Source organism: Stereum hirsutum (assembly GCF_000264905.1).
Source record: "Stereum hirsutum FP-91666 SS1 unplaced genomic scaffold STEHIscaffold_25, whole genome shotgun sequence".
NCBI classification, from domain to species: Eukaryota; Fungi; Basidiomycota; class Agaricomycetes; order Russulales; family Stereaceae; genus Stereum; species Stereum hirsutum.
In genome coordinates, this window is record NW_006763155.1 from 224,073 (window position 1) to 249,267 (window position 25,195).

General features: G+C 50.4%; 3 protein-coding genes across 3 annotated transcripts; 2 read left to right on the forward strand and 1 right to left on the reverse strand.

Moving 5' to 3' along the window:
* Positions 1-7,907: 7,907 nt before the first annotated feature.
* STEHIDRAFT_163597 (uncharacterized protein) lies at positions 7,908-8,222 on the forward strand (the record flags this gene model as incomplete). Its single annotated transcript, XM_007311297.1, has 1 exon — positions 7,908-8,222. The coding sequence occupies one exon, from the start codon at positions 7,908-7,910 to the stop codon at positions 8,220-8,222; it is 315 nt and encodes a 104-aa protein (XP_007311359.1).
* Positions 8,223-13,002: 4,780 nt separating this feature from the next.
* On the forward strand, positions 13,003-18,097 carry STEHIDRAFT_163598 (WD40 repeat-like protein; the record flags this gene model as incomplete). The annotated part of the gene is made up of 12 exons (XM_007311298.1): positions 13,003-13,341; positions 13,403-13,570; positions 13,632-13,789; positions 13,868-13,925; positions 14,683-14,738; positions 14,804-14,819; positions 14,891-15,066; positions 15,126-15,383; positions 15,436-15,663; positions 15,718-16,037; positions 16,090-16,239; positions 16,293-18,097. The coding sequence occupies 12 exons, from the start codon at positions 13,003-13,005 to the stop codon at positions 18,095-18,097; spliced, it is 3,732 nt and encodes a 1,243-aa protein (XP_007311360.1).
* A 767-nt stretch (positions 18,098-18,864) lies between these two features.
* Positions 18,865-25,066, reverse strand: STEHIDRAFT_173067 (uncharacterized protein). The gene is made up of 7 exons (XM_007311299.1): positions 24,814-25,066; positions 24,626-24,751; positions 24,341-24,449; positions 20,040-20,628; positions 19,920-19,974; positions 19,421-19,818; positions 18,865-19,344 (listed from the first exon to the last, which is right to left on the reverse strand). Exons 2-4 carry the CDS (start codon positions 24,666-24,668, stop codon positions 20,382-20,384), a joined length of 399 nt encoding a protein of 132 aa, XP_007311361.1. The 5' UTR covers positions 24,669-24,751; positions 24,814-25,066; the 3' UTR covers positions 18,865-19,344; positions 19,421-19,818; positions 19,920-19,974; positions 20,040-20,381.
* Between the last annotated feature and the right edge of the window lie 129 nt (positions 25,067-25,195).

Here is a 25,195-nt window from a genome sequence, read left to right on the forward strand (position 1 = left end):
CTAAACGAGCATGCGAGTACAAGACTACAGAATCCAGCCAGCCCAAGCCATCAAAGGAGCCAACCACTCCGCTAGTTAGTCGATCACTGAAGACGAGGGCAATGAGCGCGAGACGATGACCGTTCGGCCGAGACGGCGACGATGACTGTTTGCTTGAGACGAGGACGATGAACCCGAGACGACGATGATGACAATGCATCGGTATGGAACGCGTTCGTGCTCTCTCTGAGCTCGGGTACGTGTCCGTGGAAGATGGGTTCTTCCGTGCGCAAACCCTACGTCTAACCAGCATTAAAACCAAGCACAAGAAAGGAACGCGAGACGGAATCAAAAGTGACGAAAAAATGAACGGATCAAAAAATGTTGACCACCGTAGACCACCCAAAAACCGCTACCACTGCAAACGTCGGAAGAAAAGAAAAAAAAGAAACGAAACGAAACCAAGAATAATAACAGACGTACAGTCTGCTGTCCCCCAATCACCTCTCTAACATTCAATATTTTGCGTGATATCTGGCCGACGACATGTTTGGTACCGAGGAGGGTCATTATTGCGCATCTATAAGTACACTTGTTGGACGAAAGACGAGGGGAAGAGGATGTTAGAGGAGATACTGAAGTAAAAAGGGCGGAAGAACGGGGGGAAAGACGTAGTAGAAGGAAAGGGGACAGAGGAGAAGCGGAGACGTAAGAACGAACGATAACGAGAAAAAAGAGAATCAAAAGCGGCGCATATAAGCTCACCGCCAACCCACCCACGTCAGAACCGCACGATGGTGGCAAAGAGAAGGAAAGGAAAAGAATGCGAATGAGCAAAACGCACCTATCGAACCATTCACCTTTACATTCGAGCTCGATGAGGTCGTGCGAGGAGGAGGCTGCGTTAATGGAGGCGAGGTTGTGAAAGGAGGCCACCATGCGGAAGGAACTAACTGAGTTTGTGTTCGATGGTAGTCAGTGGGAGTGATACGAAACAGGATGGGGAGACGTAGAACGGGGACGAGGAAAACGAGTTCACGAAGAGAAGAGGGAAAAGAGGAAGAGAGCAAACGCACTACCGAACTTTCTCTTGACCGTACAGAGATCGGTACCGTTCGCGGCCTCGATCGTATGTGTCTTGTGGAACGCGAGGACTTTGTTACGGACGGAAAAGTGCGTCATTTGCTGAGTGTTTCTGAATTCTACGTGACGATGGTCGACAGATAGTCAACCACGGAAAAAGAGCCTTACGCACCTTTCCGCCCCGCCAACTAAACTCCTGCCCATGACAGCTAACCGCATCCTGCCCCACCGAGTCTGAATACTGAAATAGTCACCGCTGAAGCTCCTCATCTTCCTCTTCATGATGAGCGTCTCGACGTGGGGCACGCAGAACGCGGCGTTGAGGCCGATAGGTGGGTGGAAGGGTTCGAGGAGAACGGAACGGAAGGTGGAGTGGCTGAAGAGTCCCATTCCGGTTGCGTTCGGGGTGGGTATGGGCGTGCAGGACGGTATGGGAGGATAGATGGCGAGGTCCCAGAGAGGAGGGAGGGGGCGATGCGCAAAGCGTTCGACCTACGCCTCGAGTGCCAATCGAAACAGGGTCGGATGTCGAGCAAACTGTATCTGAGCGTTTGGTGTGCGTATTGTTTGGGCGTGCCTGGTGGTCGTGTTGTTTGACTTGGAGGAGGAGAGCAGCAGCGAGCGAAGGCGAAGAAAGATGGTCGGAGGTTGGGACGACTCGCTGTGGCGACGCGATGAACTTTGGAGTGAGGTGGCGGAGAGCTCCGGACCGGCGTGGGCCGAGTGGGCGCTTTTTTCTCTTTTCCTCGACGACGACGATCGTCGCTCGACTCTCTCTACGACCACCAGCCATCGCGCCTTGAAGTTACTCGCCCTGGGACACAGCTAACACCCGTACTCTCAGCTTTTCTCGCGACTTAACTTCCGCTATACTCGCGGCTGGGTGCGTACTGGGACTCCTCGTTTCTGCGCGCTCCTCGTCATCCACAAACTGGCCTCTCCTACACCCACTCATCCTCCATCTATGGTCCTCGCGCGCTGTATGCGGTTGAACTCCCACCGATCTCTGTTGTAGCTCTAACGAAACTGCCACTCGTCTCCACCCTCGTACGTCTCCTTCTTGAGTGCATTCTTACCGTCGTTGTTGTTCGTATGTACTCGCCTCCGCCCTCGTACGCGTCCTTCGTGAGTGATCTGTTCCTCTTTGTCTTTCTCCCTCCTGAATCATCCATCCCCAGCGATTGATCCTTCCATTCTCGAGCCACCACTCTTCCCTCGTCACCACGCCTCCAAAGTAATGTCGCTCGTTCTCGCACTGGGTATTCCTGCTAGGTGCCCGCAGCTCTCGGCGAATTCATCTCCGATGAACGTATGTGTTCGCAGCTGCTTTTTCTCTGTTTCTCTGCGAATTGGGTCGTGCTTTGATGTCGGATGTATACGTCCACACGCCTGCTGGTTCTTCTTAAAGGTCCTCTGTCACTCTTCATCTGCGTCCGTTCTGCACTCATCTTTGGGTCCCGGGTCATGTATGCCCTTGAAGGCCAGAGACCAGGATCGTACGCTTTTGTCTTCGGTATCTCGTACTTCTTCTTCGTGGTCAAAGTCTCGTCGTCGTGGTCTCCTCGTGAATAGCCTATCCGCAGATGATTTGCGACTCCACTTCCGATGTGCTTGCTATGGGTCTGAACCGCTTGTGCTCTGTTTCTCCGCGAACTGTATGCTTTGGGTCTCGGATCACTGTTCCTCCGTGTGCTTGTCTTTGGGGTCCTCTGTACACATCGTCTGCGCATGCTCGTCCCTCATCTTCGCGTTACAGGTGATACATGCGCTCTGGCGACTGGACTGTACTTGGTGCGATAATAAGGCTAAAGTTTCTTTACCGCAGCTGTAGCCTCAACGCTCCGTCACTGGGCTCGTCGTTCAATTCTGAACGACGTCTAAGCTTAGACGGGTGCTTCTCCTAGCATTCGATTCAGCTGCATCGTTGGCGAATAAGTTTTTTTATTCTAAATCGCTTAGTCTGAATCCGTGTCCAGATCTAGGTGTTGATACCAGTGAGGAATCATGTTCCGCTCAGTCTCATCCACGCCTTTTTTCGCGTACATCACGCTGAAGATATCACCTTTCGAATCTAGCCCTCTCTCTCTAATCCATCATACTCCTTCCTCGTTCGAATCCGCCAATGGGCCCGCGACCTTTCACTCCACGCCAACGCCAACGAAGTAACCACCCTCGAACGCATGGATTCACGGCCGGCTAACCCAATTTATCGATAAACGTACCCCTCCATTTTCTCCCTCGCTGAACGTTGACTGGCGCCTTAGCCTTAGCATACAGCCTGCCTGCATAGGTCTTTGGCCCTATTTCGATCATGCCGCACAGCTGTGCATATATCGTATCTCTTCGTGTCTAGCTTCAGTACTGGGACGGGACTTGGGACTCAGCTTACACGGTGCGCGAGGTCTGCGTACTTGGCCAGCATCGGACGGAATCGCACTCGACTCGGCTTGTGGTAGACTGATTCCGTTTGAAACACTCGAAGTATGCTTCGAAATTTTGGAATCTGGCTGGAATGGTTCGGTGGTTCGTGCGTTTATGTTTTCCTTCTTCGCGAAATGGTTATATGGTCACCATACGGTTGTATCTGATGAGGTGATACGCTTCGTTGGTTTAGGAAAAGTGAAGGTAGCCCATGACAATGATACATCGTTGTCCTGAAGACGCGCCCGTCGGCATACTCCCACACTTAGCCGTACTCGCACCCGTACACTTAGGTCCCGGACTGTATGCTCTGACGAATGCTCGTTCTGCTGTGAATTGAGCGTGAAACGGGCATGCTTCCATCCCTCTGGTCGATGCTCTTCTGCCGTGGATTATCTGGCTTGTGGACTCTGCATGGCTATCGTCGTCAGTTTAAATCAAACAGACCATTCTCGCGTATCTCTGTACGCTTCGGACCCCTATGCACGATATACGCGCTCTAAAATTTAAGGCACGACCTAGTACTTGATGCTTTGGTGGTGTTCACGAGCGTGGAATCTTGGACCTTGGCTGTATCTGTTACGCGACTCGTACTTGTCTCTGCTCTCATCTCCGTACTTCTCCTTCGTAATCCTCTTGGTTCCCTCTTGACTACTCTCCGGATTACCGGCACAACTCCGTCACTACTACGCCTCTGTAAACTGATACTCCCCTTTGCGTTAGGTACAACATTACTGCGCTACTTTTGACGATTTCACTTTCACTTCGGATACTCTCGTAGTTGGCTGTGCATAGGCCTGGTCCTCCTTTCGTCTCCGGACTCTACATTTCTGGATTCCATCTCAGTTCGCCAGCCACATGCTAGTATCTGTGGTTCCTCTGCTACCCTTTGTATACCCTCGTTCGTCCTTCCTCTTTGCACTCAGGGCGCATCGGTGTTGACGCAATGTAAATTCGGCACGATACCACAGAGCGATACCCTCCCTCCGCTCCGATTTTCTCTCTCGGTCGAGAGCGTAATGATCGTAGACCGTACTTCAGCTGTACATCTTGCGCTCTGAATCCCTCACTGGCATTGTCGTCGTTGTTTCCTCTTCGATGGTATCTAGGCTTAGAGGGCGATTCTTCTCGTGTTGGGATCGGAGGTATTGCTGCCAGATGAGTTTCGTTCTTATAAGTCAGCTGGCCACATCAAGTCTTTTCTAGAGCTTAGTGTTGGTGTTGGCATCGATAATGTTTCATGCTAAGCTCAGCCTTACGTGTATGTTTCTCCTGGTGCACATCGCTGACGACATTCCCGTTCGAAGCTAAGATTATACATGTCACCTCGCCATTTTCTCATCGACCCACCTCACCACCTCCCTTCATCCTTCCTCGTTTATGACTACCCCTAGGGGCCTACTCTCAACGAAAGAACACACACTCGTGCTGCTAGCTGGTTCGGTCAGATCTGGACGACGACACTGACTCCGACGGTGATAATGATGGCATCTTAAGATGCGGTCGAGGGGAATGTCGCTCGCGGACGGTAAGTCGCCATCGGAATTATCGCCACAATGATCCACTAAGACCTATCGCCACAGTTGGTCCAGCCTTCATCCTGAAATATTAAGTCGGTAGGTCACAGAGGATGTGTGAATATGAGAAGTGACTAGGAAGAATCGTATGTGGGAGGTGAAGAGAGAGGAATGTGAGAAGACATTGAAGCGCAAGCTTTCAGCGTGTAAACGGGCGGTCTCACAGCAGATCATTGGAATAGCACAGCTGAGCTAAGATGGGCTTATGCCCGTATTTGGTCTGAAAGGTAGTGCTGGGCTGTAAGAGAATACAGCCATGCCTTTGTTTCAACTACTAAACCTCTTACATTGGACGCTGCACCCTAAAATGTATACGTCAGCGTTCGCCCTCACTGCTTCGAAATCGTTTGGCCTCCCGTCAAATCGCCATATCATCCGCTTGCTATATGAGATGCACTAGAACCGCATATGTTTACACACAATTTCATGAGCTTGTATCAATGTCTCAGATAAAGTAGGACGACGTTCTTCAGTCTCATTTGAACATGCATAAATAATAGCAGCCGACACCACTTCCTCCCAGCACTGACTGCTTCTCGCTTCTAGTACCCTTTGCTTGTGTTTTTTTTCATCTCTCTAGGGGCTTCGCTATTGTTCTGTCTATCGTGACGCACGCGAAGTCAACTCCGAGGTGAACACTCTCATCTACGAAGCGAAAGGTTTGAAGAAGCACCACTGTAGGCATGTGCATGCAGTTGTGCGCCAATGGGTCTACGTGATCTGCGAGACGAGAGATCTTTTGACAATAAAGGTGATCTCTTGTTTCATGAGGACCCCAGATGAGATAAGGATGCCCGGACGATTTCAGTGACGATGCGTGGTCGCTGACGGAGGAACGAGGACAAGCAAACATTCCGAAGGCTCGATTTGCCACGGAACAGAGCCACGATGAATGCCCCCCGGCGACGAGTGACAAGCACAATGGCACGAGGGCCGAACATACACAAGAGGATGGAGCGAGGTGTTCAAGTTCTGAGAGCATATACCCCATGGACCACCGTGGACACAATGGTGGTGGGCCCAGTTAGGATATATTTCAACTAATCACAAGGGAATAGACGCAGTAATTCGAACTGGAAAACCTCGGAATCTCACAAAGCGGGATTGAGATCCGCCGCTCCGCCATAATCGAGCAAAAGGCATCCATAGGTATGGAAGTGTTCGAATCCGGTAACTGAGCGAAATATACACAATTTTGGGCCACAAGCGGGACCATGAAGACACGATACAGCTCCACGAAAAAGTAAACATGCCGTGTCGAATACGAGGACTTCCATCCGCGCTTCCTGCAGCTGGTACATACAGCTTCTGCATGCAGCCAGGACTTGGAAATGAGGGCCATATCGGCGAGATGTGACGAAAGGCAGCTTCGAAAGCAGCTGTGGCGGAACCTGATGCAGCCAGTGTCAAAGTCTCAGAGACATAGGCGCATAGTTTCCTTTCTGACAAGAAAGCACTTCAGGAAGAAGCAGACACGCTCCATCAAACGACGAGCCCCCGAGTGAATATTCAATGTCAGAGTAGGACGCGGACAGAAACATCATTCATCTAGTCGCAGCCATGAGTTTGAGCACGACTCATGAGCGAGGTGGGTACTTTACACGATTTGTAACCAGCATTTACGAAGAGCCGATAGGAACGTACGTGCATGTTACTACAACACTAGGGTGGATGCCGAGTGCTGATTGGTCGAGTTTAGATTCTTTGTCCTCGTCTCGGTGAGGGAGTCGAGTGTTATATCGCCAGATTGTGGTCGGTATATGTGTTTTGGCGATCCACCAGGTGCAAGGACCGAGCAGCATATCCTGACAGAGGCAAATGAAACGAGATAGGGAATTCGGTAGCACTCAAGAACAAACCGCCAGCCTCGACGGATATTGAAAGCGTGAGACTAACCAGTGAGAAAGACTGTGATACCAAACATGTCGAGGGCGTCCACCATGCAGACAGACAGACAGACAGACAGAGGAGATTCCAGAGCCATACCCGGACACAAATCCAACAGTGCAACCTAGAAGAACCCAGAGCGAATTATCCCAACTCTATCAGCAAGTTTGAGAGCTATTCGAGGGCGAATGAGTCACAAAGGAGAAGAGCAGTCAGCACCCGAGCTACTGCCGTTTGCATAGCTATCCGAATTCTTGCGTCAGATTTTTCTGGCGCTTAGCCTTCGGCGAGACGGCAAGTACTGTCACTTTCGTGCCCCGTGGCCCATCGCATGCCCCTTTGGGGTCGCGAAGCTGCGCCACACTGCAGGAGAGAACTTTCGCCTCGTATTCAGTCCCAGGCCGGGCTGGATGCGTAAAAAATAATCCCAGTGCAAGTCAATCGTCCGTTGTCGATATCAGGCCATGCCTAACCAGTATTGAACCGATTTTCGTAGTGAGCTACCGGTGCAGACTGAAATGTGGCACCAAGGGCAAGCCTCGTTCAACCGGGGTTGCCCGGTGTGATGGACAGGTCATAACAGTCAGTTGACCCCATAAGCGCCATGAAAATCTGTGGAGAGAATTCGGATAGCTATGCAAACGGCAGTAAAGCAATGATAAGAGGGTCGTTCACAGAACCGTGGAGAGGCAGCAATGGAAGAGCTATGGGTGGTGGTGAGGGTCGACGAAGAGGAGAAACGGGTGAGGAAAATGGCACCCTCGCCAGGTCTCGGTTCCGAGTTGGGCCTCTTCCGGACCCTTCCGCGATATGAATTTCTTCATCGCCACAATCATTCCGCCACATCGCATCGTCTCCCTTTCCTTTGCTCCGTCTCTCCTCACCAATGGTAGCTACACACCCTGCCGATTGAATCTAAGACGGCGAGTGTAATGCATACATAACGCGCTGCACATCACAATGAACGGTGTCGAGCCCCGTCCGCACTTGCAAAAGAGCAGTAGTTCGAGAGGAAATCAGCCCGGCTTTTCCCCTCTACAACCTCACCGATGCCCTGTCGCTCGACGTCACCTCTCAGATCTCAGCAGCACTGTGCAGAACGACATGTACCCTCTTCTCGCCTGTAATACAGCATCACCGCGCCTCCCGGCCTCTCACTTTCCCTACGCAAGCGACTATGGGTCTTCAGCCGCCACCATACCGGTCAATCTGTCTGCCTCGAACCCCTCGACCGCCCATCCACAACGCTACAACGCCACTGCGAGACGCTGTTAATGAAGGTGAAGATGGAAAGTTGCGCTAGCGATGATCCCGGGGAACAGAATGTGGCGAGCTGCGGTGGGTAAGCGTACAGTCGGAAGGGTACGTTTCTTCCTCTTTCACGACTCTCGTTTTACCCTCTATCCCATCTCTGCTCCTCGTCTTCCACTCCTGCCCTATAATTTTTTTGTTTTTACTTGTCAATCAAGCGCTCTGAATTAACGAAGAGTTGGCGACAAGCGCATACCCGGCCAAGGCTGTTCTGACTTTGGTCATTTGTCTACTACACAGTTTATCGAGACGATAGACCCCGCCAATTCAGATCTCTGCACGGCGAACGGAAAATTGCTCAGTAAGTTCCTCCTATCCTTCTCTTACTCCTCGTATTTGCCATATCATCTCATATCCAATCATACAGTCCTCTCCGTTCCCTCCGTGTCCTCTTACACTCTACTGCCTTCTCTTCCTCGTGTATTTCTGCTATCATATCACTCTGCTTCTACTTTTCATCGTCACATCTAACTGGTTTTTGCATCAACAGATGACTCTCTCCTCCAATCGCGTACTTGGATGCTAACGCATAATCGCCTCCTTCGACGACCACGCCTCCGCGAGCTCTTCGTCCTCCCATGCGATCTCATAGCGCTGTAGCGTAATGGTATTAGTGCGTTTTTCTCATTTCTTCATTCGGTTGTTCTCCGTACGATGACATCAGTTTCATGCTCTCAGCTCATTCATTGTTCCGTTTCTTACGTCGTCGTATGCCACATTTATTGCCGTTTGCATAAATGCTCGCGTTTTGCCGCGGCGCCACCTCTCTTGCATACTTTACCGCTGGAACTGGTTTCACCCATATCTCTACAATGGCGACACCTATCACTTAAGTTTTTTCTGATATATGATCTACTCATCGAGGCCGACAGGCAAGCACTTGAACGGGCCGAAGCAACCGCAAACTCGTGCGATGACGCGTTCACGCTGTTTCTAACGGTGCCGACGACTTTTTGCTCATAGTACATGCATCAGGCCACGTATCGCTTCAGGAATGATACTTACGGATAGCTGAAACTATTGCGGAGAGGCATGGAGTGCTATGGAGCTCGACGACGCGTGCTATTGAACGGAAGGCGCGGGGCCTGGTGCGCAGAGTTTCGGGTGAGTTTGCATCCGTAGCTTTTCAAGATCATGGCGAATTGATTTCATTTCTTTCATACACTGCTTGAAGGCCTTTTGAGAGAAGGCGAGGCCATTTATGACGGTTGGGCGGTGCAGGGCGGTTTCGCAGTCATTGATGACATCGGGCGAGTGCCGTACTCAGTGAGTCAGTCCACTATATGCGACAAAAGTTCCATTATCCCACACCACTTTCACTCCCATATCTTTGTTTTTATCATTACCTACAAATTTGGAATGTTATATCAGGCACATTGACACCCGTAGTTGAAATGTAGTGCCTCTCTATGTGGGTGCCACCCATATCTTTTTGTGTGGCACCCCTGCCACACTCAAGCCACACTGCGTGTCTCTGTTACACAAGAATATTACAGCACCTTTCTGTCACTTATGTCTTTCAAACGGGTAGCATACAAGTATTTGGTAGTTTATGAGACAGCTTCCTAGCCTGTAGACCATGACATATTGATTATATGTACTACATTAGCCCATGCCCCTATTCATTCCTGGAAGAGCTATGCATGTATGGTTTGACCTGGATAGAATGGAGCAAAGCACGTATGACAAGAGAGACAAATAGACAAGCATCGTCCTCTGTGGCACATACAAGGCAAGAATGAGAGACAGCACGAAGGACCACACTTGCAACACCCTGACAGTCGAGTGGCGGTGTGAGCCAACGTCAATATGATGAACAAATATGAGAGCTCAGCAAGTTCTAACCAACCTCGAAGGGACTTGAAATCGTTTCAATCATGCCAGAGAATGGACCCCACAACAGGTAATGCAGGGAGTATTCAATATACAGGGAATATCTCGAGCTGACACACTCACACAATGTCGTCAACGACTGTGAATTTCCCCTGCACTATCCGACCGTCATAACTAGCCTCGCTTCCTCTCACAAGTCCTTCAAGCAACATACGAAAGATACCAGGTCAATATCCCATGCCCCTCAAAAGATATGGCCACAAACTCACCCGAAACTCTGTGCACCAGGCCCCGCGCCTTCCGTTCAATAGCACGCGTCGTCGAGCTCCATAGCACTCCATGCCTCTCCGCAATAGTTTCAGCTATCCGTAAGTATCATTCCTGAAGCGATACGTGGCCTGATGCATGTACTATGAGCAAAAAGTCGTCGGCACCGTTAGAAACAGCGTGAACGCGTCATCGCACGAGTTTGCGGTTGCTTCGGCCCGTTCAAGTGCTTGCCTGTCGGCCTCGATGAGTAGATCATATATCAGAAAAAACTTAAGTGATAGGTGTCGCCATTGTAGAGATATGGGTGAAACCAGTTCCAGCGGTAAAGTATGCAAGAGAGGTGGCGCCGCGGCAAAACGCGAGCATTTATGCAAACGGCAATAAATGAACGGCATTTATTTTCGTCACATCTTCTCACTACCTTTTCCACCTACTCTTAGTAGCATTATTTCTTCGTCAACGTCCTCAGAATCGGCTATCCTTTCTTAGTGATTTTAACCTTCCCTTTTCCACAGCTACCGACTCGTCTGCTTACGCCTTACCACCATCCTCGTCTTCCTTTCCTTCCTATGCAGACATGTCACTGCCTATCGCATCACGGATATCATGTCTTGCCGCCCTCGCCCTCCATATCCCAGTTTTATTACCTTCACGACCCTTTCACAGGTGCATATATCCGCGTTTCCGCTCTCCTCCGGCCATTCTATCTCGATAGCATGAATATCTCATCCTCTCTACTAATCCTCGCAAAAATTATACCTCGAATGATCTCTCTTTTCATCGCACTTTCTCCTTTCGACCTTTGCTTCCTCACGTATCGACCCTTTTTCTAACCACTTGCGCGAGCTTTCACTGAGTGCTCCCTTATCTCTTTGTACACAGATCATCGATTGCATTCCTTGCACGTTCTGAAAGGGTAGTCGATCACATACCGGGGCCGATTCCTGAGTATGAAGCGCTCCGTCCACAGCAGCATGTGAGTTACGTTTCGATTCTGCGTCCCCTCTCACGCATTATTTGAGCCGTTTACGCTCGATCTCCAGCTGCGCTCAGATGTGGTAAGGTAAGGTAGGTATGTTTGCCTATTATGTGTTCAGAACGAGTACGTTCGAATTCAAGACTAGGGAACAGACAAGATGAACGCTCGGATATCGGTGAAACGAAAATGAAATTGGCCCTCAAGACGTCCAGTTGTTGGTCGGGTTACCGATTCGTGCGTCCACGCTCGGCATCCTCGTCATTTGCTTCAGATATAAACAACATCGGGAGCTATCCGTTCTCGATGCTCGAACCGACGGTTGTTCACCGACTAGAATGGCACATGTTGGGCATGTTCGGTCTACGGTGTCGCGCGATCACCTTCGTCCATGCTAGATGCACCTCACTCATGCACCATGACTCATTCACTTACTCTGTCAGTCTAGGCTACACCCCAAATACAACTTTTGATCGGCTTGTCCCTCGGATTTAGGCCAAAGCAGTATTCTACCGCGCGTTCGTCAATATCCTCTTCTCTTTTTCATTTCTTTGCTTCTTACTTTGATTGTGTCCCCTCAAGCGCCATATTTTGAACACTTTGCGGTCTCGGAGTTAGCAAGCATCCGAGCCAACAATACTAGACGCGGGAGACACCGCCGATGTGAACGGGGAGACATTTTTACCCCTTCGCCCTTGAGGCGTGTACGCCTTCTAGATCTCGTTCCCCACTCAGTCGACCGTCATTCAGCGGTCGATGTAGGCCATGAGCGTCGAGCGCCGTTCAGAGTTCAACGGCTACTGTGTGGATGTTGATTAATTCCGCCACGAAACCTTCGGCTCTAGAAGTAAGACTTGGATACAAAACAATAGCTGGAGGCGTCGTTCAAAGGCGCCTGTGCATGCAAAGTTTCAAGGCAGTTGTGGGTGTACTATCGTTCCTTGTGTCTTGAAGAACAATATAATCCACCTCGAAGCAAGCACTGGCTGTTGCATTCTGGCCTTGTCGCTTCGACATCGAAGTCGGCGACACGTTGTTACAATGTGGAACTGAGCTCGTACGATTGTGGAGTCACCCGTGTTTTGCGTGTGTTCAATATCAAGGTCGAGTTCTCGAGGGCGGTCATAATGCTAGCTTGCTGTTTTGAGTCTGTGCTGTCATATCTGAGAGCTGAGCGGCATGAGCGCTTTTTTCCGTGACTGGCATAGCAGACTCAAATTATTTTTTCTACCCGCAATACCATGACTTAGCCCTCACCGTGAGTTGTCTAGATTGCGATATTGTTAGCTTCCTCTCGCTACAAATGTACCACCGTATCAATCGTACACGTTCTGAGGGGAGTGCTCCACTCCCATGAAGCCTCATGTACATTCAATATAGGTCTGAGGGTTCCACACGATCCAAGTTGGAAGGCGTCTATGAGCAAGTCAGCGGGATGTTATCAATCTAGACGCACATGAAGGCTTTGACAGAATCATGCTGGCAGCGGAACGCAATGATGCCTTCACAAAACAACGCGGTACATGCGCGGTAAAATCCTCTCACGAAAGAAGGTGTACATGGTCATCCCTTCCCTTCGACGCGAGCTCGCTCACACCTTACCCTCACTTTGACACTCTCATCTCCCAATCAATCCCCATCTTTTTTTGTGCACCTCTTCTGGTGATGGACCACACGAATCAAAGCATTGAAGAGCAGCTGCGGGAGCTTAGGGCAGAGCCTACTGAAGCGAAGGTCGAGCTTACTGAAGCGAAGGTAAAGCTAGATGAGCAATCGAGCGTCGGAGTTGACGAACAGATAAGGGCCGCTGTGGCTCGGGCTGACGAGGGGATGAAGTCGGCATTCGAGGACCTACGAACGGCTGTTTCTCGGTCAGAGGAGAAGCCAAAGGATAGGATCGATAAATTAGAGGCTGCTGTTGCGGAGGCGCAGAAGGACGAAGATGTTGGCCCAAGGAACCTCGTCGTGTGTATCGACGGAACTGCGAACCAATTCGGGGTGAAGGTACGCACTCGGCCAACTACACCGGCAGCATCTTTCTAATCATACCTCCCGTTGCTCTCAGAACTCCAACGTCGTCGAGCTCTATCACCTCCTTGAGAAAGGCAGGGGACAGATCACCTCCTACAACAGTGGTATTGGGACGTATGCTAAAACGCAGAAGGACGAAGATATTGGCCCAAGGAACCTCGTTGTGTGTATCGATGGAACTGCGAACCAATTCGGGGTAAAGGTACGCACTCGGACAGCCACTTCTGCAGCAGTCTTTTAATACTACGTCCCGTTGCTCTCAGAACTCCAACGTCGTCGAGCTCTATCACCTCCTTGAGAAGGATAAGCGTCAGATCACTTTCTACAACAGTGGTATAGGGACGTATGCTAAACCTTCCTGGCGGTCTTCATCCTATTGGAGACAAGCCATCGGCCATACCATCGACCTCATGATAGCGTGGTGCGTGTCCATCAACTGGGCATCTCGTAGACATCCTAGCCGAGCCAGTACTACAGGAACTACGAGAGGATCATCCAGGAAGCATACTTATGGCTCTCGGAAAACTACCGTGCTGGAGACCAAATCTTTCTCTTCGGTATGTCAAGCTCGGATCTCATTCAGGCGTGAAGCTAACCTTGCTTTTCCTCGAGGATTTTCTCGTGGGGCGTACCAAGTACGCTGCCTATCAGCCATGATTGATACTGTACGAGAACGCTGTCCGATTGACTCCAGCACACACTGACGTAGATCGGACACAGGTCGGTTTAATACATCGAGGAAATGATGCCCAAATCCCGTTGTATGTCGTTTTCCCTATCGCACAGCATGGTATTGACCATCAAGATGACAGTGCATATGAACTGTATGCCTCTACCGGAAAGGTTTGCCGCACTGTCCTGGATACTTCTATATGTGAATATTGCTAAGAACGATTCCACCGAACGATAGGAAAACAGCACGACCACCACAGTGTGGTTAGTTAATGTGTTGTTTTGGTTGGGAATACCTGCGATGTCTTTCATTTTTACACTGTTCTATGACCGCCCCGTGTCTCACTTTCTCTGGGCATTCTTTATTCTCATCAAATGGCTTGTACGTATCGCGGCTTCAATACTCGTGGCATCCACCGTCCTACTACTGTGAGTCCTTGCTCGACCGTAATGACTCTCGCTTACCGTTGAATATTACTAGTCTTGGAATAATTCCCTCGTAAGTCGGCTCCGCCCCGTGGATGCCAGTGATAATAGATGGTCTTCTAGCCCTCAGGAAGTATATACCACTGGCCTACAGGTTACGTCCATTGTATTCTGACTTGATCCATGTCATCCTAACACCGGTTTCATATTTCATAGCTCACTAACGACAGCAAGACAAAGCGTTTTCGGGACATTTATTCTAAAATATCTTCGTCAGTCTTCACTCAATCGCACATAACATGCCTTCTAACTGATGACTAATTTTGAACTTTGTCAGAATGTCTATTCTTACAGTGAGTATACATTGAATTCCCTTCACATACACTCGAGCACACGCTGCAACTATTCTGCTTCGATACCGTAGTCCGAAGTGTTCAAAATCTTCAAGGGGATGCTCATGGCTCATACGGACGTGAAGCAAGCCAGTGGAGTGAGAATCGGGAGTCATGCAGACGATGTCAGTGACGACCCGAAGGAGATGGCTAAACGGTTTAAAAAATCTTTCTCTCGGGAGGTACGGGTACATTTTGTGGGAGCATGGTCCGTAATTCTCTGCATAATATTCCATCGCACCTGCTCCTGACGATTGAAGTACGTAGGGATACAGTATCTTCCGTTGGAATCGTCCGTGACAAGGTTCTACCTGGGACGACTTCTGGCATGAAGCACGTAACGTTCTTCCGTCATGCGTTGGCTCTCGATGAGAGACGCGTTAAATTTCTTCCGGAGTATGCCTACGAGGGTAGCTCATTGCCGGATGTGGAGAAGGAGGCAGAGGAAGAAATCAGAAACCGTTCCAACGCGATCGTTTCACCACATACAAAGGAGGTATGGTTTGCGGGTACGCACTCGGATATGTGAGTGTGCACGGTGGGAAGTTGATGATGCTGCTCGCTCACCGAATCACAGAGGCGGTGGAAACATCAAAAACCCGGAGATGAATCGCAGCGACCCACCCTTGCGCTGGATGTCGTACGAAGCAACAGCAGCAGGCTTGCGTTTAGGACCGTTCGGAAGAAAGTGGGAACTCCAACCAAAGATCTATGTGCATGAATCGCTGACAGGTCCATGGCACACACTCGAGTGTCTACGTTTGACACATCTCACATACAACAGTTCGAGTGACACGAGGCGTTGGTACGCAGCATAATTATGATCTTTCGCAGAGTGGCTAACATACCTATTCTGTAGGTTTCATTGCGGCGCTGGCCGGTACATTAGGCCAGGTCAAAAGCTTCACAGCTCACTCGTTTACGGTGCTCAGAAGGATAATGGTTCCTATGAACCGAAGGCCTTACTCGCGAAGTCGAAAGACAGTGATATCGGTTTGGCATCTTGGTCTGAATTATCTGGGATCAAGATGGATAGTCTACCAGACTCCGTGGAGCGCGACCTGTACGATCGCGCCGGCGAGCTCGTACGCAGTATCTCTTCTGCTTGCGATTACAGCCAGGAGTGCAACAACATCATCGTCGACCTGGTGAATGAGTTCGGTGCAATGGCAGCTTCCCGTGCGCATCTTCATCGTGTTATATTTTGACGACACTGATACTTTTTACTTAGGTGATGGAGGTCGGGCCTTACGCGAGATTCCCAACCTCCAATACACTCTTCAGGCTGGCGAACATTTTCCTCGAGATGTTCGTCTGAGCATACTCCGAATCAGTAAAACACTGTTTCAAGAAAATGAACGATCTGACAATTCTCAGATAGGTCAGTTTTCACACCACGGAGAGACCATACGGCTAACTGACCAGGACCCTCAGAAGTGACATCGTCAATCGCCAGTTCTCCCAGCAGCGGACATATCGCTATGGTCAGAGAGTTCGGCAACACCATCAATATCCGCAGCTTAACAGATCAAGACATGCCCGCCACATTGACAAAAACACTCAACGGACACAAGTCTGCTGTACTTTCTCTTTCTTTCTCCTTCGATGGAGCTTTTCTGGCGTCTGGTGGTCTTGACCACTACGCTCGAGTATGGAGTATCGGAACCTCTGAAAGCTTGCGTATCATAGAGCATAGCGACGTTGTTGGATCCGTCGTACTGTCCGCAGATGGCACGCTCGTGGCCTCCGGATGTGCGGACGGCAAGATTGTTATCTCGGACGTAGCCTCGGGCGCACCTGTCGTGGCCACACCCTTGGCTCACACAAGCACCATCACGTCACTGGTTTTTTCATCCAACAATTCACTCCTTTCTTCTGGATCATCCGACGGTACAATCCATGTCTGTTCCCTATCCGGAGACGACACTCCAGGTCCTTCTGTAGCACCATTGGAGGGCCACACTGCAGGCGTCATCTCCCTCGCCTTTTCCCCGAATGGCCATCAACTCATCTCCGGTTCCTACGACTGCACGGTACGCGTCTGGGACCTCGAGAGTAGCGATACCCACGTTCGAGTCCTATACGGTCACACCGACTGGATCACATCGCTTGCTTTCTCTCCGGACGGAGAGCACATCGTCTCTGGATCGATTGATTCAACCTGCCGTTTGTGGGAATCTCAAGTAGGTCGGGCGATTAATCCTCTGATCATGCCTTTCAAAGAGTGGGCCTCCTCTGTCAACTTCTCATCGGATGGGACAAGCATCGTCGCTTGCTCCATCGACGGCGTCATGAAATCTACCAGCATTGATGTCTCCGAAACCCATCGAGCATGCCTCTACGGTCACAACTCCTTCGTCCTGGGTGTTGCATTCTCTTCCGATAGCAAACGTCTCGTGTCATGCTCTGCCGATCGCACGATCCGCATCTGGGACATTCAAACCGGCACAGAATCTCTTCGCCCACTCGAAGGCCATACACGCTCCGTTTCATCCGTTCAATTCTCCCCAGATGGTTCCCTCATTGCCTCCGGTTCTTTCGACAGAACGGTTCGGATTTGGGATGCGGTGACTAGGAAGCAGAAAGGCGAACCCCTGCGAGGTCATACCGACGATATCAATTCCGTTGGATTCTCACCCGATGGGAAGCACCTCGTTTCCGGTTCTGACGATCACACTGTCTGTGTATGGAACCTCGAAACGAGGTCCGAGGCTTTCAAGCCACTCGAAGGGCATACAAGTTATGTTTGGTCCGTGCAGTATTCGCCAGATGGACGATATATCGTCTCTGGCTCCGGTGATAGGACAGTACGTCTTTGGGATGCAAACACGGGGAAGGCAGTAGGGGAGCCATTCCGTGGTCATAACCGTACTGTCACTTCTGTCGCATTCTCACCCGATGGCACACGCATCGTCTCCGGCTCCTTGGACAAAACCATCCGCATCTGGGATACGAAGACGGTGAAGGCAGTGGGAGAGCCCTTGCGAGGTCATACCAACTGGGTCTGGTCAGTCGCATACTCTCCGGATGGGAAGCGGATCGTTTCTGGCTCTCGGGATGAGACCGTCCGTGTCTGGGATGCGGAGACGGGGAAGGAGGTTTTCGAGCTTCTGAGAGGCCATACTGAGAAAATGTGGTCTGTCGCATGGTCACTGGATGGAAAGCTCATCGCATCGGCCTCGTACGACAAGACAATTCGGCTTTGGGACGCGAATACGGGAGAGTCGATCAAGTTTTAGTGGGATGTCCGAGCGAGTGGGTTTTATGTCGACGACTAACTTCCGGTATGTTTCATTGTGTGGATGTGTAATAGTTCCCCTGTCATGCTGACTTTCTAATTTTCAGAATGTTTCGAGGGTTATTCAATTCTTGATTCAGCGCTGAGTCCGATTCATCCGTGTCATTGTATGACTAGATATTTCGAGGACTACTAGTCTCTTGTCTCCTTTTTTAGTTCCCTTCACACCATAAACCCATGCCAAGTTTTCCATAAATTACATTTGTACGTTGCGTGGTTGTGCCTCCATTTTTTCGAATATCGGTTCTATTTTGTACCATCCATAAACTATTCATTACCAATAGCGCTTATTCCCTGTATCCTCGTTCCACACCTGCCGTTACTTGAATGTCTCAGCCGTTAGGCTATGTCACTCACACGTAGGTCCGCTGCTTCCGCCCAATAGATCCCCTAGTGGTCCCCGAGGTGATACGGTCTCAGTATACTGTGTCGCCACACGAACGACGTGCATGGTTCGGATGCGACAGGACAGTCATCTCATCGTCTCTTATGCCTTCCTACAATTTAGGGTGGATATGTGCTCGCTTCCTCTCTTTACATACTTACAATTGGGGCCCTCAGTTTGGAGGCAAGCCAATGAGCTGGCAATGCACTACAGCAAGCAAGGTTTGAAAGTCGAGCGCAGGATTGAACAACGCCTCCTGGCGCGACACAGAACGTTCATGGAACGATGGCCGGCAAAATTACACTCGACTCCGTATGGATGTGGTTCAAAAATCGGACACCGTGGTCTCAAAGGCATCGTGTAATACAGGGAAAGAGACCAAATACATATAAGGTCGGGAGCGATATTACGAGAACGGAAGAGATGTAAAAAGGTATATGTGGGGATTGTTATGCGAAGAGGAGAGAAGTCGCGAGAGTGAGGGAACATTTCCTGACCCCTGAGAGTCATTAACCTAGGCGACGAGAACAAAGACGACGGCATGGAAAAAATACGGGTAAACCCACAATCTGAGGCCGACCCTGAAGACTATCGGGAGCAGCATCTCCCGCAGCATACGAACGCAACTTCATCTCATCCATCAAATTCAGCACACTCGACTACGGCCCTACAGTTCCAGTTGATCACGCAGCGAGCGCCATACAGACTGCAGCATTCGTCCGTCAGCCTGACATCCTCAGGAAGAGTGAGGTGGGTTGCTTGGCAGTGGCGAGCGTGGCCTGAGTACACGAGAGTCGAAGAGTCTGAATAAAAGGAGAAGGAAGGTCGAAGGCATAAAACGATCGTGCGCGAGCACGAGCATGGAAATGATACACTTACATCAGGGTTAGAAACCCGAGCTCGTCCATCCCCATGAATATATGCGTTAAGGAACGACCTTCAAGCATCTCCCATCTTGCTATACCACCAACCTCGCTCGAATCGTCAACTACATCCTTCAGCTGAATGACGTGTTCGGGCCAATGGTTCAGGAGATGTCGTGGCGACGGTGAAAGGAGAGCTTTAGCGCGCGGTAGGCATTGGAGAGAGTGATCGATGGGCGATGTGACGGATGCGGAAGTCGGCATATAGGTGCGTGCGATAGAACTTGAGCTTGAAAATTACTGATAATTCGACGGCGGATATGAGAGATAAATCGGGGCAGAGTGCGGGGCATGGTGGTCGTGTAGATAACGTTGTTAGGAGAGCTGGGGACCGAGGGATCTCGTGGTGGCCACCTTGAGACGACGATATTCGTCAGTACTAGGGATCAGGATGATATGACGGCAGGAACATGGGAAATGTTGGTGTAGAAGGGGAGAGATGTGGACCTTCGTACCGTTCAAAGCACAGCAAAGGCAAAAATATTGAATTGCGAAAGTTGACTATCATATCTACCGAAAGGGGACCACCGTCAATAGTAGCCATCCCCCAGCCAGATGCTATGAAACCCACGTACGTACTTGCCATCCGTCGAGCCCCTCCTCCATGGCTTCCTCTCCTGCTACACCACCCAAAAAGCCATCGAGAAGACCGCATCTTAGTCCAGATTGTGTGCCGATATTTCAGAGGTTTGGCGTGGATGAGGTTGAGGTGAAAGTGTCGAGGGACAGCCGGCCGCTGATGGAATGATCGTGCGGAAGAGTTGCATCGTTCGCGATGCGCTCAGTGATAGGGGTCGGTTAAGCTCGAAGAGGTGTATTTGATATGCTAGAAAGGCAAGGAAGGATAGTATTGTGCGGAGCAATTGGGGAAGACAATCGGACAAGCCTTCAGACCGACACCTCGAGAAAACTTCGCCTCATACCACCTCTATCATCACGGCCTTCCTTCGTAGCGTGAGGTTGTGTGGCGATTGACCAGTGTCGATCGTCAACCAATGTGCGTCGTAGGTGGATGCGGAGGTACGAGTACGGAGTAGACGGGTGAGGGCCAAGTCATACGAGTGTCCGTACGCGGACGAGAGTAGTGGAACTCGAGAGGCGAGTAGAACCTTCGCATGATGGCGAGGGGCGGATAGGGGTTGAGAAGGGAGGTGAGTGACGGAGCTACGATGTCGGATAGCACGGAATGCAGATGAGGTGAGAGACGTATGCGTATTCGACGAATCCGAGACGGAGGTTGTAGAAAAAACAATGCGGGCGTACCTACAAACCTCCTCTTCACCTGCGCCGGCAGCGCATGCGCACTTGGGCGACTGCTCCATCCGTCTACTCCAGTGGACTCGGAACATCCAGCTTCCGACCAGCTCCAACCCTCAGTATCAGAAGCAATCACCATAGCCTGCATTTTCCGTCTAAGTACTACGCCACTTTGTCGCGGGGTGAACATTGACTGAGATGTGCGTAGAATGGGAGGTGCGGCATCATCAGTGGCGTAGAGTATCGACTTGCGAAGGTTCCGAATGCAATCGTTTTCCTAGCTGTTGGTGTGAACGGACGCAGATTCCCAGTACAGATGTTATTCTAGCAAAGAATGCGGTCAAAGGAGTTGGGAAGATGGAGGGAGGGAGGGAGGACGAAACGATGTGGCGCCGATTGTGGCGATGCCAGTGAGTTCATGCATTGATGACGTCATGTTCGTTTTTCCCTCTTCCCTCTCATCCTCTTTGCTTCCTTTCTGTGACGACCACGACAGACCGCCGCCTAAAAAGCAGACTATGATGGAGATGCAACTACGATGCTGGCTTCGCTTTGCGGACAGACTTTATACAATCTGCGTCTTCTCTGTTCTCCGTGACTCGGACTTGCCTATGGCTCATGGACTTTGGTGCTAGGAGGCAGCTGGAGGCAGAGATGTCTCGTACTTGAGATCGATTTCGTGCACAGGTCTCCTCTTCAAAGCTTCAGTATCACGGAGTGAACTACATCGTCCAGAATTCAAGCTGGCAGCCCGTCATTGAGAGTGACTGATACTGGATAAGTTGGGATCCGCGCGTTCGAAGTAAGCTCCTCCCAAGCCTATCTTCCCCGCCTCGTTCTCATCCGTCCGAGGGACGATTTATTTTCGCAAACTTCTAGATATATCGGCTATACCATTGCTGAGGTATACCAGTTCATTTTTTTGACATAATATACCTCAGAATTATGCCCATACTGGCGCACCGAACGCAGCACTCACTCCACTTGTCTTTTGCATTTCAATCTCTTCGCTTATCATCTTATTACAAGGCGGAATACCGCTCATCGTCGTCTCCGTCACCCTCAGCCTATATTTGGGGCGTAATAAATCTGAATAGCCCTTGTCGTCGATTTGATGAGCCTGCGCGTCTCATTCTGCATGTCTTCGCCGAATTGTGGCTGCTCGATCCGTTCAGGAAGATGACCCTAATTTCTGCCTCACGACTGTGACTTACTCCCTTCCGATTGCTTTGCCGCTCTATTCATTGTGCCGTTCCAACGCTCCGGGTCTCTGGACTGTGTGTTATATTTGAACCTAAAGCCTTCAACGGTGACGCTTGATCCTCGCCTGCCTAGAGACCGATCTCGTTCGCGATACAGGCTGACGTTCGGTACACTCCGTCGCGCATCCATCCTCCTTTTCGATCCCACACCATGGATGTATCTCATACAATTGGCTGTCGTCACTCGCTCACTTCTACTTCATGTCTGTCCGTCGGGACTGTGTACTTTTATCGTTTGATGGAGCTGAGACCATCCCGCTGGAACTCTTAGTCCCACTCTTATTTCTGAAGTAGCGCTACCCTGCGTGAGCTTTGTATCCTGCTCATCGGCCCTCACCCTAATATTTGATGGAGATGGTTTGACCAAGTATTAGGTTTCCTCTGCAATAGTATTCGCAACAGTGACCCTGCTAGTCCTACAACTAAGTAGTCTCTCTATAAACCTCAAAAGCCCTCACCACATCCTGCGACATTTGATCTCGTAGAACATAGAGAAAGCACGACGGTAACGCGGAAGCATGAAATTCACCGAGTACCATAACGGCTTCAAAAGGCTGGCGAAGATGAGATCGTCAGTAGCGGAACATCGGTCGCAAGGTACGACGAGCAGGCAAAGTTAAAACGGTTGGAGTCTACGAAGCCGTACAGACTACGAACGTGGGTTTCAGTGCGGAGCTGATTCGAGTGAACGGGGCAGAGAGGGAGTAGTCAGCAACATTTTAGTCCGCATAGTCTACCGGTGGACATCTGTGTGCATCCAGTCAAGGTCATAGTTCACCCAATCGAAGATGAAGTCGGAGCGGGAACGACAAACAGAATGTCGAAAAACAAGATGCCAAAAAATAGAATAAAGGGAGAAGAAAGAAAATCGTCAATAATCGAGTGAAATTTCCCACGAGGAGACATGAAGGACAGGAAGGATCAGACCACGGTAGGTCACGCTGACGAGAGTGAATAAAGAGGAAATTGGATGTTGAGCACGAATGACATGACGAAGAATGAATAACGGCGCACGATCCACGACGCGTCGCTGTCATGCACTCCATCATCACGCCATCAGGAAGCTATGAACAGTCCATGCATGGGTGTATGCGTAGATGTGTGCGTATGGAGGGTGCCATCGAACAGCTCGACTGGCATGACTGATGGCTGACCGAAGACTTTAATATGACAAGGCCAAAAACATCGCATGTACGCATATATATGCATGCTTATTGATTTATGTATGTATCTATCCGTGTATGCGATGAAGAGCCAATGCTCTCGAAGCACGACACGGAGCAAAAGCTCGAGCATGATGTGGTCAACGCGCGAACTCTGATACCGAGTCAGTTCTCCATGCCTATACATCGGAAAGGCTCGTGGTACGACAAGGAACAAATGTTTCGATGTCCTTATAAAGCAAAGGCTCGATGTTGTATACATCGCGAACCCTCCATGTCTCGTAGTGGGCAAACACCCGAAGTATTATATGTCGCAACCGCTCGATGTCACGTATACAGCAAATGCCGTTCCTTCCTCCGAGCTTCGATCCAGCTTCGAAAAAAGGCTTCGAACGAAAGCCTAAACGCAAATACGGACGAATATGAACGTCTAAGCGCGCACGCTAGTACGAGACAACAGTATCCAGCCAGCCCAAGCCATCAGCCCAGCCAGCTGGCCATCCGGCCAGCCCACCACTTAGTCGATCACCGAAGACGATCGCCGTTCGGCCGAGACGGTGACGATGACTGTTCGCTTGAGACGAGGACGATGATAAGTAACACTAAATCGGGATAGGATGGGTTCGCGCTCTCTCTGAGCTCGGGTACGTGTCCAGAAAATAACGTAGTCTTCCGTGCGCAAGACAAACGCCCGACCAGCCTCAAAACCAAGCACAAGAAAGAAACGCGAGGCGGAACCAAAAGAGACGAAAAAATGAACCGATCAAAGACCGATGACCACCTAAGACCACCCAAAAACACCTACCACTGCAAATTCCATAAGAAAAGAAAACAAACCGAGAAGAATAGAGGACGTACGGTCTGCTGCTCCCCGATGGCCTCTCTCTCTCATATTCAAGATCTTGCGCGATATCTGGCTGACGACGCGTTCTGTGCCGAGAAGGGTTATGATCGCTGATCTACGGGCGAGGGGAGATATGAATGGATCGTTGGTCGTTAGTGTCGTGCGACATCTGAAGTAGGAGAGGAGGAGATAGAGAGAGTGCGAAGAAAGAAAGAGAGGCGTAATGGGTGAAAGACGAAGGGCGAGGGAAAATAGTGGCGCATGTATCTCGGAAATGACTCAAAGATACCGTACAAAATGGCAATGCTGGTAGACAAAGAAAAAGAAAGCAAAAGGAAAACGAAACGCACCAATCGAACTGATCTCTTTCACGTTCCAACTCCATGAGGTCGTGCGAGGAGGAGGCAGCGTTGGCGGATGCGAGGTTGGGGAAGGAGGCGATCATGCGGGAAGAGCCGACTGTGTTTGCGGCGTTAGTAGTCAGTTGAGGTGATACGGAGAATGATGAGAGCACGGAGAATGATGAGAGCACGGAGAATGGTAAGAATGAATGAAGAGGAAAAGTAAATAGGATGGGAATGAGACGGTGAATGAAGACGAAAAAAAAGGGAGGGGGTAGTAGACGGGCAACGCACTAGGGAACTTCTTCTTGACCGTAAAGAGATCAGCCCCATCCATGGCCTCGATCAACTACGTCTTGTGGAGCGCGAAAGCTTTTTCATGAACGGTGAAGAGCGGCATTTGACTTGCGTCTCTGAATTCTGTGGAACGATGGAGCACAGTCGACATGCGCATACTGTATCCCATCGTCGAAGAAACGCACCCTTATGATCCTGCCAACTAAGCGCCTGCTCATGACATCTCATCACACCCTACCCCGCCGAATTCTGAATACTAAAGTCGTCTCCGCTAAAGCTCCACATATTCTCCTTCATGGCGAGCGTCTCGACGAGGGGCATACAGAAGGCGGCGTTGAGGCCGATGGGCGGGTGGAAGGGCTCGAGGAGGACGGAGTGGGAGGTTGAGTGGCCGAAGAGTCCCATTCCGGCTGCGTTTCGTTGTGGGTGGGTTGTTTTGGGCGAGCGTGGAGGTATGGGAGGATAGAAAGCGAGGTTTATAGCGCCGAGGAAGGAAGGGGGCCGATGTGCAAAGCGTTCGAGCTACGCCTCGAGTGCCAATCGAAACAGGGTCGGACGTCGTGCAAA

Excerpts from the sequence above, each read along its gene's own strand:
- STEHIDRAFT_173067 (XM_007311299.1), bottom strand. The coding sequence starts at position 24,668 with ATGGATGGGGCTGATCTCTTTACGGTCAAGAAGAAGTTCCCTA. Across the intron at positions 24,450-24,625 it reads GGTCAAGAAGAAGTTCCCTA|TCGGCTCTTCCCGCATGATC; the intron begins GTGCGTTGCCCG and ends CCGCAAACACAG. Across the intron at positions 20,629-24,340 it reads GAAAGAGATCAGTTCGATTG|CTCCGTCACTCACCTCCCTT; the intron begins GTGCGTTTCGTT and ends CCGACATCGTAG.